Source organism: Mirounga leonina, unplaced genomic scaffold (genome assembly GCF_011800145.1).
Source record: "Mirounga leonina isolate KUSES-001 unplaced genomic scaffold, KU_Mleo_1.0 Mir_93, whole genome shotgun sequence".
Classification (NCBI taxonomy): domain Eukaryota; kingdom Metazoa; phylum Chordata; class Mammalia; order Carnivora; family Phocidae; genus Mirounga; species Mirounga leonina.
In genome coordinates, this window is record NW_023270854.1 from 49,634,309 (window position 1) to 49,660,634 (window position 26,326).

Genomic DNA, 26,326 nt, shown 5'->3' on the forward strand with positions numbered 1-26,326 from the left:
TACAGTTTCAATGCAATTCCTACAAAAATACCAAGAGCATTTTTCACCGAACTAGAACAAATAATCCCACAAATGATCCTAAATGGAACCACAAAGACCCTGAAGAGCCAAAGCAATCTTGAGGAAGAAGAACAAAGCTGGAGACATCACACTCCCTGACTTCAAACTATACTATGAAACTAAAGTAATCAAAACAGTGTGGTACTGGCATAAAAATAGACACATAGATGAATGGAAATGAATACAAAGCCCAGAAATAAACTCACATGTATATGATCAATTAACCTACAACAAAGGAGGCAAGAAAATGCAATGGCGAAAAAACAATCTCTTCAACAAATGGTGTTGGAAAAACTAGAGTTATATGCAAAAGAATGAAACTGGACCACTTCCTTACACCATACACAAAAACAAACTTAAAATGGATTAAAGCCTAAATGTAAGACCTGGAACCATAAAACTCCTAAAAGAAAACATGGGTAGTAAACTCTTAGACTTTGGTCATAACAATATTTTTTTGGATCTGTCCCCTCAGGCAAAGGGCAACAAGCAAAAACAAACAAGTGAGACTATATCAAACTAAAAAGCTTTTGTACAATGAAGGAACTATCAACAAAACTAAAAGGTACCCTACTGGATGGAGGAAGATATTTGCAAATGATATACTCAATAAGGGTTAATATCCAAAATATGCAAAGAACTCATACAACTCAACAGCAAAAATCCCCACAATCTGATTAAAAAATGAGCAGAGAACCTGAATAAACATTTTTCCGAAGAAGACATGCAGATGGTCAACAGATACATGCAAAGATGCTCAACATCACTAATCATCAGGGAAATGCAAATCAAAACCACAATGAGATATCACCTCACACCCATCAGAATGGCTCATATTAAAAAGACAAGAACAAGTGTTGGCAAGGATGTGAAGAAAAAGGAACCCTCATGCACTGTTGATGGGAATATAAATTGGTGCAGCCACTGTGGAAAACAGTATGGAAGTTCCTTAAAAAATTAAAAACTGCCATATGATCCAGCAATTCCACTTCTAGGTATTTATCTGAAGAAAATGAAAAGACTAATTCAAAAAATATATGCACCCCTATGTTTACTGCAGCATTATTTGCATTTACATTTATTATAGTATACGTAATATAGTCAATAATATTACAATTACTTTGTATGGTGACGGATGGTAACTAGACTTATCATGGCGATCATTTCATAATGTGTATAAATGTCAAATCACTATGTTTTATACCTGAAAACTAATGTAATATTGTATGTCAACTATACTTCAATGAAAAAAAAAATTTATGTAAAATAAAGTAACTCAAGGTCATTGTTCCTGATCATGCGCACAGCCCGCCCTCTAGTGTTTCTTTCTAAACCCTACCAAATTTTAAACCATACTCATTAATCTCAAAATGTTAGGTAATAGGATTAAGAACTGTGTCATCAAATTTATAGAACAAGGCTAAGTCCCTGACACAGATGAAAATTAAATCACAGAAAAGTGAAGATCCTTTCAGAAGCTGGTGGTAACCTCACTGAGGAGATACTGCAAAGTTAGTGGTAAATATATTGAAAAGTTTCATTTTGTAAATAGGGTCTTAACAGAAAGAGAAGAGTTAGTTCAAATGGTAGAGGTAGATTTATGTAAAATGTGATAACTTTGTAACTACTAGTACCGGTGTTATTTAATTATATTAAAAAGACAATCCAAATGTTGATTAAATAGTGAAATTTTTGTTCCAAAATAACAAATATACATAAAGCAGATAAATATTCCTTTGGGAGGAGTTAAGACAATCTAACTTATTTTATATATTTAACTTTATTAAAGCATACATTTGTGGGGGTCTTGTGGGGCTTTAGGAGGTTTGGGGTTTTTTGGGGTTTTTTTAAAGCATACATTTGTATTTGGAATGTTTATAACAAAGTATATCAAATTACATTTTAAAAGGAAATTCATTATCTGAGAAGAAAAAAATTTAATTGTGCACTATTCATATATCTTGATGGTTTTACAAGACATATGGGAAAAATCTGTGAGGCTGTTTTTGCTTTCATAAAAAAAATAAGTAATGAACTACCCAGGTAAAAACTTGCTTGAACACTCAGAATTTTGGAGAAAAAAAAAATCCCTCTGATATATTTTAACTAATTCTGTGCTTCAGGATGTTTACTGTTGATAAGAACATAAAATGAAGTATGGATTCTATGGGGCTGTGATCCATACTATTCATTGTCTTAAAGTTCAAATACTTCAGATGATGACCTTATTCAACTGTCATAAAGAATGTAAACAAAATAGGGACTTGGGTTGTCTTTTTTAAAATTTATATTCCAAGTCTCCTTATATCTCAGGCATATTAGCATAACTTGTCTAAAGTCATAAAGAAAAATTGACAGAAAAATGCTTTGGATCACCATATGTTTTCAATTGATGCTGGCGAAAACTAACCTAATGGAAAGCATTTGGTACAGGTTTATTTTTCCTTTGCAGTAACAGCAGGAACATGAAGCCATCACTCTTGGTGTTTATTGTGTATCTGCTATGGTTGAAAGACTGTCACTGTGCACCTACTTGGAAGGACAACACCGATATCCATGGAAACCTGAAGGGTACGTTTGGTTTCTTTATCTGCACTGTGTCCTGTTTGCATGTTTGCATGTCCTGCCGGCATTTACAGTGATTTACAGTTGAGAGATAACCATATTTATCACAGCCTTCTAGTTTCACGGTGAGATGTTCTCTAGGCACTTAAACCAAGTAGACAGGACACCAAACATCTGGAATAAAAATAGAAAATTCCAGTCGAGTATCTGAGAATGTTCACATATCCAGATGTTTGCTATCACACAGATAAAACTTGCCAACTTTTGGACTGCATTTCTTGGTATCGTCCAGATGTTTGGTGTCCTCTAAGCACAGTTTTAATGAACAGTGAAATTCTTTTCTAGCATTTGAAAACTTTAAACAATTAAAGTAATCTGTGCAGTTATTCTTGAGATAGTGAAAGAACGGGTTATGACATCGAATCTGGTTGGTCTATGCTCATTGACTTGTGACCTTTGCTTGAGAGTATATGCTTTGGGTACGGAACACTTAGAAAAATAAATTAGTTAAAATATTGCTTTGGGGTGTCTAATATTAAATTTGGAAGCAAGAATAAGCTCCTTTGGAAGCCACATTGACTATAGCAAAGAGAGAATGACAATGAATTTCATACCCACTACAGGCTTTTTAAAGGTGTGTAAGAGATGTCCAGTAGGTTATTAAGGAATCTTGCATCATATGAGATACTTTCTGGGTTTGATGCCTCCTGGGGAGGCATTTAAAGCTGAAAGAAAGAGAAATCGTTCACTGTGTTTGAGGTTCCCAGTTGGGCATTTAATACAAATTGTCTGTGAAGAAAATTTCAATTTTTTTCTAATATAAACACACTTGAGTTTTAAGTAAAAGAAAAAAAAAATGGATCCATGGAAACAGGCCCTGAGGAAAATGACAGGAATGAGGTTAAGTGAACTCTGACTTGTCTAGGAGCTCAGAGGCGAGGGCTAGAAGGCATCATCTATGTGGCCGCTGTGTCCATGTGGCAGCTGCCAGCCGATTCATTGTCATTTGCTTGCAGTTTGATGCGGTAAAAGAATAGCTAAGTCTCTATTGAGGCAACAGGAAAAATCGGTGAACTCATTGTAATTCTGATATATGTAATCTGATCAGACCTCAAAGGAAAAAACTACAATGTATCTTTTAGGTTTTTCTGAGGTTGGAGACATAGATGTAGACGAAGAGGTGAAGAAAGCTTTGATTGGTATGAAGCAGATGAAAATCATGATGGAAAGAAGAGAGGAGGAACATACCAATCTGATGAAAACCCTGAAGAAATGCAGAGAAGAAAAGCAGGTACAGTAATTGAGAATAACACCTGTTCTTAAATATAGCTAGACCATAAATATCGCATTTCTTAGTGCAATTGATAAATTACTTCTTTCCCCTAAAAATGGATTTTCTGGACGGCAGCTCTTAGTGGAGGAAAAGTTTGAAGGAAATTTCAAATTTCTTCCAAGAACACAGTCCTAGCAGAGTAGACCTTTGCAGGACTCCAAATCCAGGAATTTGGGGGATTCGTCTCTGTTAAGGAAGTGCTACTTTCTTAAAAAGACTTTATCCTTAGTCCCTTCTAACTTGGGATATTGACTCAAAAGTGTTCTGGAAGTTTCTGGCTAGATATGTGGTTTCCAAAGGTTTTTGATCTTCTATTCCTACTACTAAAATTATTATTAGCATTCACTCCTAAATTTATGCACATTAATTTATTTATGTTAGACACATGAATTGCAACCATTAATATCTCAAGGGTGAGGTTCATCACTAGCCAGGGTGGATATTAAGTCCATATTTCAAATAACCTTCTGGATAGTATTTTGAAATGTTTTAGCCGATTGCCAGATCTGATTAGATCATAGTTTTACTTCGTCATGTGACCAAGAGCTTATAATGAAGAAGTGTCAGCTCTGCCATTTGCTTCTTGTCTACCTGAGCTTAAATTATTTGTATTTTTTAATCTGCTGGGTATTTTTTTTTTTTCAGGAATCTTTTTAAGCCTCTTGTCCATTTAGTGAGGGCTAGTCTATTGAGAACTAGATAATAATAGGATCATTTACCTGTGTCCTCTTAAATTGGCAATTCATTGCAATCAGCCCCAAGGGAATAAAGAACGAGGGACACAGGGTCCATGGACTGTGGAGGGCCCCACGTCCTCAGGGTCCTCCTGAGCAGCTGGTGACATGCAATGGTCTGACATAAGCACCACGAGACAGCCCCAGTGTATATTAAATAGTACATCAGCCTAGTTAATTTCTTTATTCAAATGCCTTTACTCAATAGCTGCAGTTCAAACTATGTACGTTAGCAATGGGAAAGACACATTACAGTTGACTCTTGAACAATGCAGGGGAAAGGGGTACTGACCTCCAGTCAAAAACTTGCATATAACTTTTATCTCCCCAAAAACTGAATTACTAATAGCCTACTGTTGACAAAAGCCTTACCAATAACAGTCAAATAACACATATTTTGTGTGTTATGTGCCTTATATACTGTATTCCTACAATAAAGGAGAAAATATTAAGGATATCATAAAGAAGAGAAAATACATTTACAGTACTGTCCTGTATCTATCCACATCTAAGTGGACCCATGCTTTCAAACCCATGTTTTTAAGGGTCAATTTTATATCCAAATGTCTCTAGAGGATGTTAAAAATTGTTCATATGTTACAGTACTGAGCACATGAACTTAGTACAGTACAAGGCTTAATATGTTTCTAAATTATGCAGGATTGCATGGCTCCTCGTTTAATACCATTAATAATGAACATAACATTCAAAACAATTCAATTATTTTCCAAAAATTATTTTCCAATGTTACCCTTAAATCAAAGACGAAATCAAGACTGTAACAAAAATAATTTGGAAAATATTTTAAATTTTAACAGGAGAGTCAATTACTTTAAAATTTTATTTTTAAAAGTTTGTGAATGTGGCAAAATACACATAACATCCAATTTACCATCGTCACCATTTTTATGTGTGATAGTTCAACAGTGCTAAGTACCTGCACACTGCTGTGCAACCAAGCTCCAGAATTCCTCCCCTCTGGCAAAACTGAAACTCTATACCCATTGAACAACTCCCCATTTCTCCTCCCTCTACCATCAGTTTTTAAGTTAAAACATAAAAATAGAAGTTTTACTATTTCCCCCTACACCTATACCTATAGACATGTGAATTGGGGGGCCCCAAACTGCAGGGAGCTGCCTGAATTCTATTTCTGAGCACGGTGGCCTCTGGCCATCCCTTAAGCCTCTGGAGCAGGGCTGTGTGACAGGCTGACCCCACAGCTATCTGTGAGCCTGTCACCAGACTGGTTGATGTTGTGGCCACACCCTACACCCCTTGTCACACAGGGTCCCTCGCAAGGAAAGGCAATCGCCTGACTAGCAGCTGCAAGCCGTCCTCCCTTTAGGCAGCAAGCAAAAGATTTAAGGAAACCAAAAATAGCTCCTTATGAGGAAAATGTGGAAGCCCCCAGAGCTGGGTTCTTCCCTGGTGGGCTTGTGAGCTGGCCCCTGGGAATAATGACACTTGATAGCATTTACAGGCCGTTTATAAAACACAGTATCACATGTAATCCTTCCAACATCTACATCACCCATTACTTTCACTTTACAGCTAAGGAAACTGAGGCTCATGATGTTCCTGAACGTGGTAACACAGCACTCTGATGAATGACTGGGGAGAAAGTCAGCAGGCAGCGCTTGTCTGTCTCTGGGACCCAGTGACTTTGTTTTTCTCCCTTTCCTCAGCCACCCCACAAGCCAAGGGTGTAAAACTATGAAAAGAATGCTCCAGTTAGGGGTGGGTCGAGTAAGCAAATGTAAGTTCAGTTAAGGTTTGGACACTCAAAAAGTCCATTTAAAAATGGAAAAACCTGTTTAACTCTGAGTCTCCCCCGCCCCAAAATTACTTTAAAGTGAAGATAAAGGATACTTCAGACAAATTATGACATAGCAACTATGAGATTGGTGCCCCTAGTCTCCCAGCGCAGAGCACCACCTATTCTCAGGGGACCCAGTGTCATCATGGATCCCTCCGCAGCCCCTCCCTATTAATATTTAGTGAAAGCATCTGAAACTAACTAAAAGTAGGAAACCTCGGGGCGGGGGGGCATAAAGTGATTTGAACCTAACACTAAGTTTATATGGGACTTTGATACTCTGTAAACTACAGGAATAGTCAGTGGGTGGGACATCTAAGGGGGAAACAGAAGGAATGGGCAGGGCATTCCTAAACAAGAGATCTTCCTCCATGACAACATTTCACTACCAAAACTTGGGACATGTGATTTGGTAACTGGTTTTTGTTGTGCTCTTGGAGGCGAGTGGAAGGAAACAGATAATAACACACTAGGTGGCTTGCTTGCTTATCTCACTTAATACAAAGCCTTAAGAGGTAAATCCTATTGCTATTCCTATTTGCTGAGGAAGATACTGAGACTCAGAGATGTTAAGTAATTTACCCAAAGGTACACAGCAAGTGTAGTTTGGAATTGGAAATAGTGGGGTTTTGGTTTATGGTGACAATGAAGAGAATATTTAAAACTGGGACTGACTTAGGAAATGTGGGCAGTATTGTTTCCTGCCATGGTGGGGTAACTTTCTTGAGAAGATGTAGGAATCCAAAATTGTTCTGCAATGCCCAAGGAGATAAGAAAATCATCAAAGGATTCTCAGTGCCCACATGGTTCTTTGGGCTTAATATGCCAGGGAAGGGTGATTTCTTTTTCTCTTCCATTAGATAAAAATGCACACTAAATTGGTTTTAAGTACATAAACTTTGCTCCCTCATGTGGTTTTCACTTAAGGGAGTCACTCTTAACTCTGAGACTGGTTGATGGAGGAATCCATTATACCCCATCAGTCCCCTGAACTAGGTCTCAGGCTTGCAGGGAGCCAGTCTTTAGAAGTCCACACATGAACGGAGGTCAGGGGTCTAGGCAGGGGTGCTGGCCTTAAGGGAGGTCCTGGGACAGGGTTGAGGTTCTCAGGGACAGGTGTCACTTGGGCTGGGTTCCGTATCACCCAGAGTGGGACCTGGACACGTACAGCAAGGCACCACGAGGGGGAGCACTTGGAAAACGAGAAGAAAGAAGCATCCCCTCCCCACCTCCCCACCCCCCCCCCTCCAACGCAGCAATTAGAGTGTAACTTGCTGGGCAGATTAGATTTGATATGCAAGAATTGCACTTTCTTGCAATGTTTAAGCATATACAAAAATTAAAGGCAGCATAAATAAAGGAAATAAATTTGTAAGCTTTATAAGCCTTAAAGCCCACTTTCCACATCTTCCAAGAACTAGATGTGAAGACAGCCAAGTAAACAAATTATAGTTGTCCCAGAGTGGGGACCATGTCATGGTTTACCCACATCTAGTGTAATGGTTGTCCCATAGCAAGTACCCAATAAATAGCTGTTGAATGAATGAATGAATAGATGGATAAGATTTGCAGTCTTCAGTAGGGATCAATCAGTGCTCCATTTCTTAATCAAACAGAAAGGTAGATTCAAGTAGATCTGTCAGCAGCCAGGGGCCTGAAGAAAGAACGAAGAAGTACATCAGAATATGTATGTTTTTTAAATCAGCTATGGTACACACAGAATTATGAGATGGAAATAGGATGTTTGTTTCTCCTTTTTAATTAGGAAGCCCTGAAACTCATGAATGAAGTTCAGGAACATCTGGAAGAAGAAGAAAGCCTATGTCAGGAGTCTCTGACAGATTCCTGGGATGAATGCAAGTCTTGCCTGGAGAGTAACTGCATGAGATTTTACACAACCTGCCAATCTAGTCAGTCCTCTATGAAAAATACGGTAAGGGAAAAATAGAGCTCAAGGTTTCAGAATTCTTAAAGAACCTACTCCAGTTTAAATTTTTTTTCCAGTTTAATTTTTAAAAATTAATTTATTTTGCTATTTAGAATAGAGATGCCTGACCTGGTATTGGCCTTTTACAATCTAGAATCTAACATTCATGCTTGCTTATGTATGAACCACCTACATACATTCAATTTATCAAACGGCCATTCAGTGTTTGTCTCTCCCTATAATGACACTGTATATATCTCTCTTAGAAATTGTCTGAATCTTTCTGCCTCTTATTATTTGTGAACATGTTCCCACTAGATTGGAAGCTCTTTGAGGGCAGGGACCATATGCTATCTACCTTCATGTAAGCATCGTAGGTATCTAATAAATGCTGAATTGAATTCTGAATAATAGTATTATAGTCTCTGGTTTCAACCTGCTTTAATTTTTTTCCCTGGAGGCCAAACATTTGAAGACATTCTCGGCTTCCTGAATCTCTCCTTTGATAGGCCTGCTCTCTTCTGAAAACACACCCATAAGCACACATTCATGCCCTCTTTAGCCACGTCTACGCATGTCCTGCAGGACTGGCATGTTTTCTTTTTTGTTCCCTTTGGCTCTCATCTGGGCAGAGGGAATCACAGAGGGTGGTGACCTGAATAGGATGAGTTCTGCCCCATAAAGGGCTCCTATTGTATTGGCCTGAATTTCTCTTCCCTCCAAGAAGTGAGCTATGAAAGACAGTGAAATTTCCCTCTCCATATCAGAGCATGCACTAATTAGAGTATGTTCCTGGGGTGGCAGTGCCATACCCAATTATAGAGGGAGCAACCCCTAGGACAATTCATCTGCCAAGTTAATTTGCCTCCACTGTGAATTGCATCTGCTCTATTTTTATAGCCCCGGTCACTCTCCGATATACCCAACTACAGTGGAATGAGCACTGGCTGGAAGGCAGGAGATTTGGGGGCCATGCCTGTCTGTGCTGGTTGTGCGACTTTATGAATATTTCTTGGGGCTTTAAGGTTTGTTTTTGTGGATGGATTCAGGGAAACAGAAGCTGGCAGAGAAAGGGGCAGACAATCGACCCAGATTACTTTTTGAGAAAGGCATGAGTGATCTAAGAATTCCTGGAGAATCCTTTGAACAGCACTGGGATGCTAGCGCTGTGATGTTTGAGAGTTGGTATGCTCCGTAACAGTCAGCATGGCCACATTACTACCATGTAAGGGCAACTGTGTTCTGACACTAACTTAGGTACCATATAGATGGAGAGCATGGTGTGACTGCTGGAAAAAACTCTTCCACTGAGTGTAAAATTCTACAATTACAGCTTCATTTCTTTGACTACAGCCAAGGAGGGCTTTGATCACTACTAATATATAACCATCCCTAAGTAACCTATTTAACTCTATCAGGCATCTATAATATAGCATGAATGTGTTTATCTTTTCCTTTCCATGGATGAATTTATGAGACAAGCAAGAGGAGACCATCAAGTCACTAAGGACATTCCACTGAATGAAACAAACCACCCCCCCCAAAACCCTAAGACAGAGGTGAAAGGCAAGAGCCTTCTTCGCGGTTTTGGGGTAACCTAGACTATTCTGTTTAGACCATGGCATGCCAACCACTGCCGGTACATCAGGTGTGCACGATCCTGTCAACAATACTGAAAACTTGGCCATTTTAGGCCTTGGGTAGGCACATATAAACAAGGAAGAATTTCAGATCCTCTTCCCACATCAAAGTCAAAGGTACAAAAGTGTTAATAAACGATCTTAAATCTTAAGTCTTAATTTTGCCCAAAATTGTTTTTTATTTAGAATGACCAGTATAAATGGACTTTAAAATTTACAATAAGAAATGGTCCATGTCAATTATACTTCCATTTAAAAATAATAAAATATAATTGATTTAAAAAAAAAAAAAGAAATGGTCCAGAAAGAAAATTAATTTCTTATTCCATTTTTTCCTCCACCCCACAGGTCGAACAGTTTTTCAGGAAGATATATCAATACCTGTTTCCTTTCCATGAGGATAATGAAAAAGATCTCCCTGTGGGTGAAAAGTTCATTGAGGAGGACGCACAAGTGGCTCAAATAGAGAATGTGTTTAGCCAGCTGACTGTGGATGCGAGATTTCTCTTTAACAGAAGCCTTAACGTCTTCAAACAGATGCAGCAAGAATTTGACCAGACTTTTCAATCATATTTCATGTCCGATACAGACTTAATGCAGCCTAACTTTCTTCCAGCTTTATCCAAAGAGCCAAGGGAAAAAGCGGATCCTGTGCAAGGCTGGGACATTCCCACCTTCTTCCAGCTCTTTTGTAATTTCAGTCTCTCTATTTATCACAGTATCAGCACAACCATCACCAAGACACTGAATGCAATAGAGGATTTACCAAAACAAGGCAAAGGCAAGTATTAAAAGATGAGCTTTACTTAGATGTCAATACTAAGGTCAAGCTTGGTTTACCTTTGGAAATAGCACATTTCTAAGTCATTGTACAATGTTTCTGAGGGTGACAATTTATGGAGAATCAAAGTTTCAGAGCCTCTTAGAGAAAGCTTTGAAGTCGGCCAAACACCATCCCTCCTCCAATATTGTCAAGAGCCCTGTGGGGCTGGTATCTCTTTTTATTTTTTTTTTAATTTTTTTATTTTTTTAAAGGTTTTATTTATTTATTTGAGAGAGAGAGAATGAGACAGAGAGCACGAGAGGGAAGAGGGCAGAGGGAGAAGCAGACTCCCCGCTGAGCAGGGAGCCTGATACGGGACTCGATCCCGGGACTCCAGGATCATGACCTGAGCCGAAGGCAGTCGCTTAACCAACTGAGCCACCCAGGCGCCCTGGTATCTCTTTTTAAAGCAGATTTTCAAAGCTGAGAAAGAAAATGCTAGCAGCGTGAGAAGTTGAACAAAACAGTTGCCTCCTTTATTAAAACTCATGTAGATACGCACAACTCTGTTCTGCTTGAACATCATGCGGTTTCCTTAAAATCAGTCTAGACTCCTCAACTCCCAGTTTGGGAAGGAGCCTAGTGTCCTGTATTAACCAGGTCACGTTGAGTGCCCTGCACAGCCTCCTCCGCATCACCGCCATGATCCCTTAAATCATAACATTTATGCACAAAACCACAGAAGATATTCACAGACAAACCCAAAACTACAGAAATCAGAGTATCTGTAAAGGATAAGAATTGCCTTCTACCAATGCCAAACATGCCCCAAGATATTCCATGTTGGAAACATAATGCTACTGTGTGTCTTGAGGCAGGAGATACCTTCCTTGGGATTCTGTGGAGTGGCTGGGACACAGCATCTCAGAAATGAGAACTGCTGGGTGGGCCAAGGTAGGGTCTACATTTCCCTAGACTTAGATTTTATGGACCTCAAGCCTACAGGAAAGAATACTCCCCTCTGACATGAAAAATAATGTGGGCTCCTTCTAGAAATCCTGCCATTTGTAAAAACATGAATGAACCTGGAGGACATTATGCCAACTGAAACAAGCCACACACAGAAGGACAAATACTATATGATACCTCTTATATGAGGAATCTAGTCAAAGTTATGGAAGCAGAGAGTAGAATGAGGTTGCTGGGAGCTGAGTCAAGGGGGAAATGGGCAGATGTTGGTCAGAGAGTACAAAGTTTCTGTTATGCAAGATGGGTAAGTCCTAAACTTATAAGTCCAACTGTGCTGGATAGCGCCTATCGTTAAAAACACTGTACTGTATACTTAAACATTTCCTAAGAGGGTAGATCTTATTATGTTAAGCATTCTAATGATGATAATAATAATAAATAAGAGGGCAAGAGAACATTTTTGGAAGTGATGGATAGGTTTATAGCATAGATTATGGTGATGGTTTCATGGGTTTATACTTCTCTCCAAACTCTCCAAGTTGTATATATTAATTACACACAGCTTTTTGTATGTAGAAAGAAATGGGCTCCTTCTAGCTATTTCCCCATTATACCAGCTGTACCTGGCAACATCTGAATTAAATTCTCAAAATTACCATTACATTGCATCACTTGTCTCTATATAGAAGGGACCTACCTTACAGTACCAGAAACTGAAGCCAAAAAACACCGCATGACATCCTTCCCGTCCCATTCTTCCATGAGCAGAGAACAGCCATCATTACTGGAATCATTGCTGGGTTCTATTTCAGGGTCTGGAAGACTTTCTTGTAAGTCAGGTGTTTTCTCTGGTATTCTATTCTAAGATTTCCAATATTCAGGAAAAGCATCAAGGCAGTAGACTAGATATATCAATGCTGGGGTGATATTAAATAATTTTTGCCTGAATTTTTAAATAGATATCAATTGTTTGGGGATAATATTCCAAATGTGCTCATTAGAATAAAATAATACCCCCTCCATCTTTCACATTGCATACAACCTTATATGTGGGTTGCTACATTCAAACGTGCACAAGAGTATACAGTGATCCATCCACTTTGAAATCGAAATAACTTCCTAATCACTGCAACTCCCTCCCACCCCACCGACTAAGAATGTAGGTTTCCACCCGTTCTGCCTCAGCTTCCTCCTCATCCTCGCAGCCCAGAACCAGCCCCTGCTCAGCTGGCCTTCTGCACAACCTCCACCTTGATGATAACCTGCATATCCAGAGCCCCCTGTAATGCAAAGGTAATGTAAATACAAATTTGAAAAACAAAAACAAAAAAGCCTTTCCTCTGCTATCCCTCCTCTAACCAGACAGCACCCAGCTAGCCCCACAGAGGAGACATTCTCTTCTCTGAAGAGCACCTGTGAACTATTTATCAAGAATAGTCAGGCAGGGGCAGTAGGGTATTTGCAAGTAGTTTCCATTACTCTTCTGGACAGGTGGTAGGTGAACAATAAACCTAATGCTCCTGGAAAATCTGCCTAATGAGAGGACATTTTGACCTTTGCCCCTGTGTAGACAGAATAATAGCTTCCCAAAGATATCTACACCCTAATCCTCAAGACCTGTGAATATGTTGTGTTACACAGCAAGGGGAAAGTACGGTTGTAGATGGAATTGAGGTTGCTTGTCAGCTGACCTTAAAATGAGGAGATTAGTCTGAATTATACATGTGGCTACAAGGGTTCTTAGAAGTGGAAGAGGGAGGCAGAGTAAAATCTATAGAGATGGTAGCATGAGAAGGACTTGGCCCTACTTCGCTGGCTTTGCAGGTGGAGGAAGGGGCCCAGGAGCCAAAGACTATAGTTGGCCTCTAGAAATTGGAAAGGCAAGGAAATGGATTCTCCCCTAGAGCCTCCAGAAAAAAAAAACCACTGCCAACACCTTGATTTTAGGCCAGTGAGACCCATTTCAAACTTCTGAGCTACAGAACCAGAAGGCCATTGGTGTTATTTTGAGCCAATAAATTTATGGTAATCTGTTACAACGGCAACAGGGAACTAATACAAGGCTCTTGTCAGTTACAATGGCCAACACTGACTGAGTGAGCGCTGTGTATCTGACAACCTTCAGGGATGGGCTTTGTCATGACTGTCCTAAGAGCTAAAATTAGAAAAATAGCTAAAATTGAATAATGAGCACCATTAGAAGAAAAGAGGCGATAATAAAAAAATCTGAAACGTTGGGGCACCTGGGTGGCTTAGTTGGTTAATCATCCAACTTTTTTTTTTTTTTTTTAAGATTTTATTTATTTATTTGACAGAGAGAGACACAGCGAGAGAGGGAACACAAGCAGAGGGGGAGTGGGAGAGGGAGAAGCAGGCTTCCCGCTGAGCAGGGAGCCCGATGCGGGGCTCGATCCCAGGACCCTGGGACCATGACCTGAGCTGAAGGCAGACGCTTAACGACTGAGCCACCCAGGCGCCCCCCAATCATCCAACTCTTGATCTCAGCTCAGGTCTTGATCTCAGGGTTGTGAGTTTAAGCCCCGTGTTGGGCTCCCACAATGGGCATGGAGCCTACTTAGTAAAAAAAATCTGAAATATTTCGGTTTTTAATATTTTTATTTGATTGAGTGTGGGTTTCATTTTAGTCTTCATATGGGAGAATTTCTTTCCTACTTTGGTCTTTCTAAACTTCAGTTCCAGAATCTGTTGAAAGAGAATAAAATAGCTCTTGTAGTTGTCCTCTCTTGCTTTATAAATCCCTGGAAAGGTTAGAGAAGATCGTGTGCAGTAGATCTGCATGGTGTGGTAGCTTGGTGCAGTGCTGGATGCTGGGAGATATGAGTTCTAATCCTACCTTAGAGAGCATTTTGACTTTAATTTTCCCTTTGAGTGGGGTGGGGAGACAGAGGCAGGTGGGGAGAGTAGATGGTTGATAAGAGTGACGGCACCAGAGGTAGCTGCCTAGAGGGGTCTGGAGGTTCTGTGATGGGTTACGGCCATGCACAGGATGAGGAATTGGTATCGGATGGTCCTGGAATTTGCCATCCCTGATCTATACACCAGATATTAATCTAGATGCTGGGAATAAGACAATGATTATGACACAGTCCCTTTTAGGAGCTCAGTCCAGAGAAAGGAAAACAGATCACTGGACAATTACATTACCTTCATTACCATATTGTAAGCAAAAATGACAGAAGAAGGTACGGAAGAATGGCATGATTTCAAATGACAAGGCCAAATCCCTTCTCTCAGTGTGTGTGTTGGGGGGTCGTCTAACAGACAAGATAAGAAAGCAAACAGTACAAAAAGCAGAGACAAGCTCTATAGCAGAACTCCTCACAGGGGTTCTGGGGGGTGACAGGGGACAGTTCAGGGAGGCAGCTGGGAGGCCACGACTTTCTATTCAACAAAAGGAGACGGTTACCTTACACACCACGTGATCTAACCAGTGCCTCCAGTTTTTAAGCAACAGACTTCACAATTCATCTCAAAATGAAATGTTTCATTTTAAAATGTTGTAAATTAATAATAAATGTTTCCTAATGTCAAACACTCAGTTAAGAACTGTCAATTTTCTGTTGGACAGACTTCTTTTTTACATCATCATTTTCATATGAATTTTTAATTCTTCCAGAAAAAAAAAAGGGTTTCTCAAAAGTTGATCAGCTTTAGATGTTTTCCTAAATCTTTGACCCATTGTTCATAACATTATATATATATGAAATGTAAAAGGAATAGAAGAAAGTAAATGCCTACCACCCAGCTTTAGAAACAGACATTCCCAGTACCTTTGAAACTCCAATGTACTTCCCAATTATAGCTGTAAAAAATTAAAATAATTATTAGAAAATTTTTAAATAGGAAGAAATCCAAAGAAAAAAGTGGCCTATAATCCCTTATTTAATCCATTGACATCAGAAATAATAATAAAAATAAGACACACTAAATTTAAAATAATTCAAATATATAAAAGAACAAACAAATGAAAGTTGCCCTCTCTCACCCCATCAAGTTTCTCTTCCAAAAGATTCCTCATGATTTCTTCCAGAAAATAAAATTATATGCATTAACTTTTCGGAGGGGGGGGGGCAGTGTACAAATAATCATAGTAATGTGATTGTTGGATCAAAGAATACATGCAATTTTTAATAGATGTCAAATTGTCCTAGCAAATGGTTGCCACAATATGCCCTCCTATGATTGAAGACAGAAAGATTTTAAAAGAACTGGTAAGAAAAAGAAATGACATCACGTCCATGCCTTTAAAATGCAGACTCTAATAACATTAATGTGCAAACACTATGTTACCTGCAGATTCTAACCATGGAAGCCTGAGTTCAAAGGTGTTTCCTGTGCAAGACAGAGGACCGTGTGGAAAACTTGGCCAGAATTTGTCAGAATGTTTCCAGTTTCATGCCAGATGCCAAAAATGTCAGGACTACCTGTGGGAAGGTAAATTATTATTTTCCAGGCTTTCAATAGTATTCTGGTTAGAGGTCAAAATCTCTCTTTTACAAGCATCATAGGTTCATTCAAGCACTTTTTTTGCATACTTATTCCCATCTGGGGGTGTTCAGTGTAGGTCTATAAACTTTTATTATTCAAAAGTAGGCCACTTGCTTTTTCTCTTATTTAAAATTCCATCATTGCTCCTATGACATTTTTTATGGTTATAGACCAAGAACCACTAATGTATGCAAAAGAGAAGGTAGGAGCAAATTAGGGCACTCCTTCCTTCTTACCGCAAGGAAAAAGAAAGCCCACCATGGAAGCAATCCTCCCATTGTATAAGCAAATTATTAGCCAAGTGAGTGTTTGTTTGTTTTTTTTTAAAGTGGCATTAACTCTTTCCAATTGGTGGGTTAATTACTAATTAGTATTTAAATATGTAAGGTGGCTCCTCCTCAGAAACCACGTAACCTTTTGCCTCCCAGACCTGGCCAAGATGGTGAGAAATCCTTCCCTCCCCGGCCCCTCCCTCACCTCCCTCCGTCCCTCCCCTTATCTCCTTTCCCTTCCCCTAACTAAAGTTACCCCTCCCATCCGCCAAAGCAACCCCCACCCACCAACACATTTTCTTACAAAAGCCAAGAGATTTCAATTCCTACGCTTCTGCTTTTCAACTCGCTAAAGCCCTGAAGGAAGGAGTTGCTAAAAGGCAAGAAGGTTGGACCTTTTTGTTATTTCTCCTGAATGGCTAATTCAGTGACTCTGCACCTCTGTTTCATCACATGGAGAATGGAAATAATAGATCTATTTTACATAGGTGTTTTGCAGATTAAATATAATGTCTACCATACTAATGATTTTTGCTATTTAGTTTTTGCTTTTTAAGTCACAGTTACAAGGTTGCATGCAGAAACAGAAGTTTTTATAACAGAAAAATATGCACAAACACCCTGATCACTTACAAAAATAGTCCCACTCAAACATCCCATCTATGTATCATTAACTTCCTTTCATCCAGTTAAAAGCTTTGACAAATAATCTCTGCCTGTCATAAAATCATATAGAAGATGGGGAGAGGGTATTGGAGGAAGGTGGTCAAGAAATCCAAGCTTCCAGTTATAAAATAAAGAGGTGCGAGGCAGGTAAGCTACGGCAGGATGACTTTCGCTATAACCGAAGTGTGACATCCAGGAAAATTGGTAGGAGGGTAGAACCTAGGAGTTCTCATCACAAGGAGAAATTTTGTTTTCTTTCTGTTGTATCTATATGACATGATGGATATTAACTAAACCTATTGCAATAATTATTTCAAAATATATGTAAATCAGACCATCGTACTGTACATCTTAAACTTAGTGATATATGTCAGTTATTGCTCAATAAAACTGGAAAATTATGCAAGGAATCAGATAATATAGTACAAATGCCTTGGATAATCAATATACATCAGACAAAGTGTTAGCTACAGTACACATTGGATAACACAGAATACATGCAATGTGAATTGCTGCATAGATAAAACATCAAAGAAAGGAGGCTCTATTGTGCTCCCATACAACTTAAAACTTTTATTATAAACGTCCATTTTGTTTTAACGGTATAAAGGGTAAAAGAACAAAACCCATGTGCCTAAAACTGGATTCAGAAATAAAACATTACTGGGCGCCTGGGTGGCTCAGTTGGTTAAGCGACTGCTTTCGGCTCAGGTCATGATCCTGGAGTCCCGGGATCGAGTCCCGCATCAGGCTCCCTGCTCAGCAGGGAGCCTGCTTCTCCCTCTGACTCTCCCCCTCTCCTGTGCTCTCTCTCTCTCATTCTCTCTGTCTCAAATAAATAAATAAATAAAATCTTTAAAAAAAAAGGGGGGGGGCACCTGGGTGGCTCAGTTGGTTAAGCGACTGCCTTCGGCTCAGGTCATGATCCTGGAGTCCCAGGATCGAGTCCCGCATCGGGCTCCCTGCTCGGCGGGGAGTCTGCTTCTCCCTCTGACCCTCCCCCTCTCATGTGCTCTCTCATTCTCTCTCTCTCAAATAAATAAATAAAATCTTAAAAAAAAAAAAAAGAAATAAAACATTACCAAAATAGATGAATTCCCTTCTGTGTCCCTTCCAGATCATATCCTCTTCAGCCCCTCAAAAGGAAACTGCTATTTTGAATTTAGTGTTTATTATTCCTTTGCTCTTCTTTATACTGTTATCACGTGTATGTATATATAACACACACAACATACATAACAGTATTTTGCATGTTTTTCATTTTATATTGTCAAAGTATGATTTTTAAGTTTAAAACTATGACTCATACAAATATAAAATGAGCACGGGTCAAGATGAATTTATCCTATATAATGAGGGAATCCGCAAAGCGTTAAAGCTGTTGCAAAGGAATACAGGAGAGACTGAAGAATTTATAGTCAAAGATAGACAGAACGTGGAAGTTAGATTGCAAAATTAAATATAAAACTAGTTACTGTTCTTACAGGCAATAAAATCATAAGTTTTGCAGTGATGTTTTCTATCCGACCAAAATAATTTATATGTCTACTGGACAAAAGAACATTTGCAACTTTTCAATTTTGAACATGTTCATCTAAGCACATAGAATCTTGCCCTGAGCACCAGTAAGTGGTAAACCCAACAAAAGATCATTTCCCTAGAGAATCAAAGAGGCTTTAGGTGGGTCTCTTAAACAATGCAGCTGTTCTTTTGCCTTATTTCCAAATTTTGGATGATTCTTCTTAACAATGTAAAATATTATTGCTTATGTATTCATTGGCAACTTGGCTTGTCACAGTATAGTTTGTGAGATTTAGCCACATGAGTATGTGTTCTAATTCATTAATTCACTGCTCCGTTAGTCTGTGTAGGCATATCACAATTTATCCATTCTCCTTCAGTCTATTTAAGTTGCTTCCATGTTTTGCTATTACAAACAGCTCTTCTACATTTTGCCAAACAATAATTTTGCCTCTTCAATCAACATTTGATTCTTTCCTTGTTCAAAGACGAAGCACATAGCTATAATTATAGATGTAAGATCTTATAATAAATAAACCTTATATTTGATAAATATTTTCCAAGACATCATAAATCTTTTTGTTTTCCCACTAGTTACCATACATTTTTGGTCCTGATTTTAAACAGATTTACTGTGAATCTTTTCCTCTTCTCCCATATCAATTACTAGTACTGGGTATACACCCAAATTCAAAATAGTAGTTTCCCTTTGAGAGGACAGAGAGGGGTTTTGATGTGGAAGGGGCACGGTGGGGCTTCCTCTGTTTAGGTAGTATTTCATTTCTTAATATAAGTGATAGGCACATGGGATTTATACCAAGGAACTTCTGTCTCCTGCCCATTTTGTTATATAAGACCATATAATTATCAGGGGCACCTGGATGGCTCAGTCATTAAGCGTCTGCCTTCGGCTCAGGTCATGATCCCAGGGTCCTGGGATCGAGCCCCGCATCAGGCTCCCTGCTCGGCGGGAAGCCTGCTTCTCTCTCTCCCACTCCCCCTGCTTGTGTTCCCTCTCTTACTGTGTCTGTCAAATAAATAAATAAAATCTTTAAAAAAAAAAAAAGACCATATAATTATCAATTAAACTAAATCCCTTCTGAAAGTGATGTGAGTATATAAACAATTACTTAAGAACAATAGGCATAAACTGGCAGAAGGGAAGGTATGAATAGTAGATAAAAACAAAATTATCACAATAATTTGTGGTTTCTTCCATCAAGAGATGTTTCATATTTTGTATTTATTTTATATTTTTTATGTTTTTCTAAATTTTTCCAAGTACATAAATCTGGGGTTGGCCATGGGTCTGTCCTTAGTGAATGAGGCATTGACAAATGTGACCAAAGTACAGGCTTGACATGTGCTTGTAAATTAAATCTTGTTCTGGGGCATCTGGGTGGCTCAGTCCATGAAGCGTCTGCCTTAGGCTCAGGTGGTGATCCCAGGGTCCTGGATCCAGCCCCACAGCAGCAGCGGACTCCCTGCTCAGCAGAGAGTCAGCTTCTGTCCCTCCCCACCCCATTCATTCTCTCTCATTCACTCTCTCCCTGTCAAATAAATAAATAAATAAAATCTTAAAACAAAACAGAACTTCTTCCTTGCTGTTGGACAACTATCTACTACCATGTGAACATTTGTGTATCTCCTTTGCAGAAATGTCTACTCAAATCCTCTGCCCATATTCTAATTTTGTTATTTGTCTTTATCATTGAGTTGTAAGAGTTCTTTATATATTCTAAATACTAAACCCTTATCAGATATATTATCTACAAATATTTTCTCCCATTCCCATGTGCTGTCTTTTCACTTTTGGAATAATGCCCATAGAAGTATGAAATTTTTTCATTTCAACCAAGTCTAACTTATCTATTTCTTCTTTTCTTTTTTGTATTTTGATGCCATGTCTAAGAAGCCATTGCTGAGGCTCAGTCAATTAAGCATCTAACTCTTGAGTTCAGCTCAGATTATGATCTCAGGGTCATGAGATCAAGCCCCACATGGGGCTCTGTGCTCAGTGGGGAGTCTGCTTGAGATTCTCTCCCTCTCCTCCCTCTGCCCCTCCCTCCACTCACCCTCGTTCTTTCTCTCTCTAAAATAAATAAGTCTTAAAAAAAAAAAAAAAAGAAACCATTGCCTCATCCAAGGTCACATAGATTTACACTTATGTTTCACCTACAAGACTTATATATTTAGTCCACGTGTTTAGGTCTCTGATACATTTGAGCTCATTTTTGATTGGTGTGAAGTAGGAGTCCAGTTTCTTTCTTTTGCAGTAGATATCCAGTTGTCTCAGTTCCACTTCTTGAAAAGACTGTCCTTTCCCTCATAGAATTATCTTGGCACCTTTGTTGAAAATCTATTAACAGCAAATATAGGGTTTATTTCTAGACTCTCAATTCTATTTCATTGACCCATATGTCTATCCTATGTCAATATCACACTGTCTTGACTATTGTACTTCGTAGGGAGTTTTGGGAAGTGTGAGTGGTCCAATTTTGGTTTTTGTCTTCTTTTTTAAGATTTTATTTATTTGAGAGAGAGAGTGAGAGAGAGAGCAGAAGTGGCGTGAGGGGCAGAGGGAGAAGCAGACTCCCTGCCTAGCAGGGAGCCCGATTCAGGGCTTGATCCCAGTACTCTGGGATCATGACCTGAGCCTAAGGCAGATGCTTAACCAGCTGAGCCACCTAGGCACCCCTGTTGTTTTCAAGATTGTTTTGGCTATTCTGGGTCCCTTGCATGCATTTCCACATAAATTTTGGGATCAGCTTGTCAATTTCTGCAGAGAGGAAATTCAGCAGGGATTTTGATAGGAATTGCATTAAATTTATAGATCAGTTTGTGGACTATTGCCATCTTAACAATATTAAGTCTTCCAATCCATCAACATATCTTTCCATTTATTTAAATCTTCTTTAATTTCTTTCAAAGATATTTTTTAGCTTAGTGTATAAATCTTCCACTTAAATTTTTCATAAGCAATTCATTCTTTTTAATACTATTGTGAATGCAATTGTTTTCATAATTTCATTTTTGGTTTGTTCATATTTTATAGAAATACAATATTGATCTTGTATTCTGAATTATTATTAGTTTTTATATTTTTCTGTGTGTATGTATTCTTTAGGACTTTCTATATACAAGATCACGTCATCTGTGAATATAGTTTTACTTTTTCCTTTCCCATGTGATTCTATTTTCCATGAAGTTTCACCTTTGTTCCATGAAAATCTTTTTTCCTGGGTGGTACTCTTTAAAAGAAGAAATGAATATCCCTTGTAGAATTCTGCTTGCCTAAATCATGAGGCAATCACCACCTTCTTCCCCCCATAATTAAAATATATATATTTATATTACTATTCTAAAAGTTAACTCTGAAGTTGCAAATGAAGACGTTTTAAAAGAATATCTGAATCTCCTCTCAAATATATACCATATCTTTTTGTTTGTTTGTTTTTAGAGGGAGAGAGAGACTGGTGGGGAGGGGCAAAGGAAGAGGAAGAGAGAGATCTTAAGCAGGCTCCACATGAGGCTCAATCTCACAACCCTGAGATCATGACCTGAGCTGAAATCAAGAGTTGGATGCTTAACTGACTGAGCCACCCAGACGCCCCTCAAGTGTATACTATATCTTGTTGACTGTGACTCCCTTCATTTTCAAAATGTTATCTTGAATCACTTTTCCAATGTATGCTACTGCAAATTTGTTTATTTTTTTAAAAGATTTATTTATTTTTAGAGAGAGAGAGAGAGAGCATCAGCAGGGGAGGGGCAGAAAGAATCTTTCAAGCAGACTCCCCACCAACTGAGGAGCCCGATGCGGGGTTCGAGCCCACAACCCATGAGATCATGACCTAATCTGAAACTGAGTCAAATGCTCAACTGACTAAGCCACCAGGTGCCCCAAATTTGTTTACTTATAAGTACAAGGGGCTCCTTCTCCTCAAGATCCCAAAACAATTTCTGAAAATGTATGAGATGCCAGGGAATCTTGTGTTATATCTTCAGTATCAAAAAGAAACCAATAAACTGATGTGTAAGACCTCAGATGAGGTAGTCACCAGCTCTGGTTGGTGGATTCTCTCCTGCCCCTATCTTCCTGAAGGCATGGCTTTTTGGTAAACAGTTAAAGACACAGTTTAAAGAGTCTGTGGTCTTTCTCCACAACAACAACCTCTTATGATCTTCCATGCCCTAACACACAGACACTTCCATAGTCTTTAGATAATCTTTCCACAGTATCAAGCTGCTCATCAGCATAGCTATGTAAATTCCTAGAATCCTGATTCAGTTCAGATGGGCTGCTGTACAATATAGCACAGAGCTGTAGAATCATAGTGTCTTGTCAGCACAAAGGTTGATTTCTCACTCTGTGCTGTGTTAATTACTGTTTGAGTGGAAGTCCTGCTACACCTCTCACTCAGGACAATGCAGCCTTAGTACATGGAGCAAACCTAGTTCCGCCATCTGGGGAAAGGGAACATGATAAATCCTTAATTGTTCCTTATGCTTCCTCCAGAAGCAAGACCCATCACCTTGAAGAGGGCCACACCTAACTTCAAAGTGGCAGGAAGCACAATCTCCCATGTGTCCTGATCAGAAAATCAGTGAGTGGCCCTAATGACCCTTCAGAGACACTACAGAAAGAAGGAAAAGAAAAAGGAACATTTGCTAAATCTCCAGTGTGTGCCTGCCCTGTGAGCAGACAGTTCACAGTGTTATTACATTCACGCCTATTTTACCTAATTGAAAACTCACTGAAGGTCCAAAGGCTGGAAATAGAAATAGAAAGCTTAAGGGTTGGGATTTAAACCCACATCACCCAACTCCAAATTCCATGGGCATTTTCCTTTACCATGTGACTTTCTTCTTTGCTAGACTGTCCTGATGTACCCGAACTACACACAAAAGTAGATGAGGCCCTCGCATTGGTCAACATCTCCCATCAGCAGTATGCCCAGGTTCTCCAGATGACCCAGCATCACCTAGAGGACACCACATATCTGATGGAGAAGATGAGAGAGGAATTTGGCTGGGTGGCTGAACTGGCAAACCAGACTCCAGGAACTGAGAACGTCTCCAATTCCATAAAGGTAATGGAGAGACCCAAGAACAGATACGGAGATGATATGTGCATACATTGATTTTTTTTTCTATTAATTCACTTCTTAAGTACATCTGCATTTGAAAACAAGCTGTGGGAGGATATTCATATTTCCATTACGACTGTATTCAGCCTGACTTGATATAATGTGTGCATGGTCCTTAGAAACAAGAAACTCTATAAAGAAAACCAATTTAAAATGCAAAATACTTTCTAATCCAGACATGGCCATATAACTTTTTCAGATTCCTTTTAGGAAGTTTGAGAGCAAAAATTAGGAAGTACAACAGTGGGGGTTGGAATCCAGGTGATCCTGGGTGCGGAGGCTATACTAATGGCTTTACAGACATCCATTTTAAGGTATCCTATTATTTCCATTTTCAGGGGGAAAAAACTGAGACCTAGAAAGGTTACGGAACGTTCCCAAACTTACTCAGCTGCTAAGTATCACAGTCAGCATTTGAACTCATTGCTTCACCTGGAAGTCTTCTCTCCTAAAAATTACATTGGTCAGGTTTCTTCAAGTTTACTTGTATCAGTTAAGTACATCCCTGTAGCTCTAAGCAGAACTGGCCATATTTTGATTTTTACTGCTTTTTTTTTTAAAGGTAAGAAGACCGGATGCATCCTATACCTGGCAAGTAGAATGACCTGTTCAGGTTTCTCTGAGACCTGAAAAACCCAAATGTATAAGATAATGTAATAAATGCAATAGCAGGAAAGTATGTCAGTTACATATTATGAAGTACTGTTAATTTTTTTATGTTGAATGGCAGTTTAATAGCTATTCAGATTGAGTTAAAGTAAAATACCTTTTTAAAAAATTCACATGTACATATTACTGAATTCTATGGTACATTAGTAGTTCCTTGTATATTAAATAAATATAAAATCACTAAAGTGTCTGTTTTCCATCATTTCTACTACAAACATGCCACTTTCTAATTAACAAAGGATACTTCTTTCAATTTGCTTTTGAATTTACAATAGAATAATTGACTTTTTGAAAAATCTATAATTCATTCCTTTGTTTCGTAAACACCTATAACTTCTGCATAGATTTTTTTTATTGTGGTAAAATATATATAATAAACTATTATCATAACCATTTTAAAGTGTACAGTCAGTAGCATTAAATATATTCCCATTATTGTGTAGCCATCACCCCCATCCATCATGAGAACTTTTTTCATCTTCCCCAAACTAAACTCTATACCCATTAAACACTGACTCCCCATTTCTCTCTTCTCCCGGGTCCCTCATGAGCACTGTCCTACTTTCTGCCTCCTCTAAGCACCTCACCTAAGTGGAATTGTATAGCACTTGTCCTTTTGTGACTGGTTTATTTTACTTAGCACAATGTCCTTAAGTTTCATCCATTTTGTAGCTTGTGTTGGAATTTCTTTTTAAGGTTAAAGACTATTCCATTGTGCATGTGTGTGTATTAAATTTTGTTTATTCACTCATCCATCCATGGACACCTGGGAGATGGGTTGTGTCCACCTCTGGGCCATTGTAAATAATGCAGTTATAAACGTGAGTGCACTTCATTGTTTCTTTTTAAAATTGACACAACAGGGCTCTCTGAACAAGGCCACACATATTTTATGGAAAATACATGATGTCTTTGGCTGACCCTAACTTAACCTCATAATTTGAACCTTGATGCAATATAATAATCAGAGGGTCATTTACCAGTATATGTCACTAAAGGTTACATTGGAAATATACTTATAATCAGCCTTTCCAGTTATGAACAAGAATATAATGGGAGAGGACTCAAAACTATCAAAGCATTTTCTACCCAGTCTTGATACTCTATTTGACAGAAAGACTTGTCAGAAAAAGAGGGGTCAGAGGCAGCCAGTTGAACATAACTGACTCCAAATGAAGATAAAGCCTCTCCTATCAAAACTGAGGGCCATAAAAAAAAAAAGACACTATTGATAGAACTTCCTTAATGTGCAGAAGTCTCAGACAAATACAGCCTATTCAACCATATATGTGATGTATTTGCCAGAGAAGGTGCCAAAAAATAAGTTAGAAAGGGAACCTGACTATTTTATGGCCAATGAGCTACGGAAAACTTGCAGAGTGAGGAGCCGGGGGCGGGGAGTGCAGGGTGGCAAGTGGAAAGGCCTAGAAAAGCCTCCGCGCCCAGGATCACCTGGATTCCAACCCCCACTGCTGTATTTCCTAGGTGTGGGACTTCAGGCGAGACCCTTAACCTCTCTAAACCTCAGTATCTTTACCTTCAACTAATAAAAGGAATAGTTTTTGTCTTATTATAGGGTAGTTGTGAGAACTACAGTAAATAATCCATAATGATAAGCATCAATAAATGGTAGTGTTGATTATAAAATAATATTATTTTCAAGTATCTCAGAGTTGGCTCTCAAAAATATTTCCTGCTTTCCTTTACCTAATTGGACCATCATTCTTGA

General features: G+C 38.8%; 1 protein-coding gene across 1 annotated transcript; it reads left to right on the plus strand.

Annotated features, from left to right (window-relative positions):
• The first annotated feature begins 2,516 nt into the window (after positions 1-2,516).
• Positions 2,517-23,922, plus strand: CLUL1 (clusterin like 1). Its single transcript, XM_034996286.1, has 6 exons — positions 2,517-2,631; positions 3,768-3,916; positions 8,277-8,444; positions 10,427-10,859; positions 16,128-16,265; positions 23,657-23,922. Exons 1-6 carry the CDS (start codon positions 2,526-2,528, stop codon positions 23,920-23,922), a joined length of 1,260 nt encoding a protein of 419 aa, XP_034852177.1. The 5' UTR covers positions 2,517-2,525.
• Positions 23,923-26,326: the final 2,404 nt, after the last annotated feature.

Coding starts and splice junctions, on each gene's coding strand:
- CLUL1 (XM_034996286.1), top strand. CDS start 2,526: ATGAAGCCATCACTCTTGGTGTTTATTGTGTATCTGCTATGGTTGAAA. Junction 2,632..3,767: donor TATCCATGGAAACCTGAAGG/GTACGTTTGGTT, acceptor TGTATCTTTTAG/GTTTTTCTGAGGTTGGAGAC. Junction 8,445..10,426: donor AGTCCTCTATGAAAAATACG/GTAAGGGAAAAA, acceptor TCCACCCCACAG/GTCGAACAGTTTTTCAGGAA.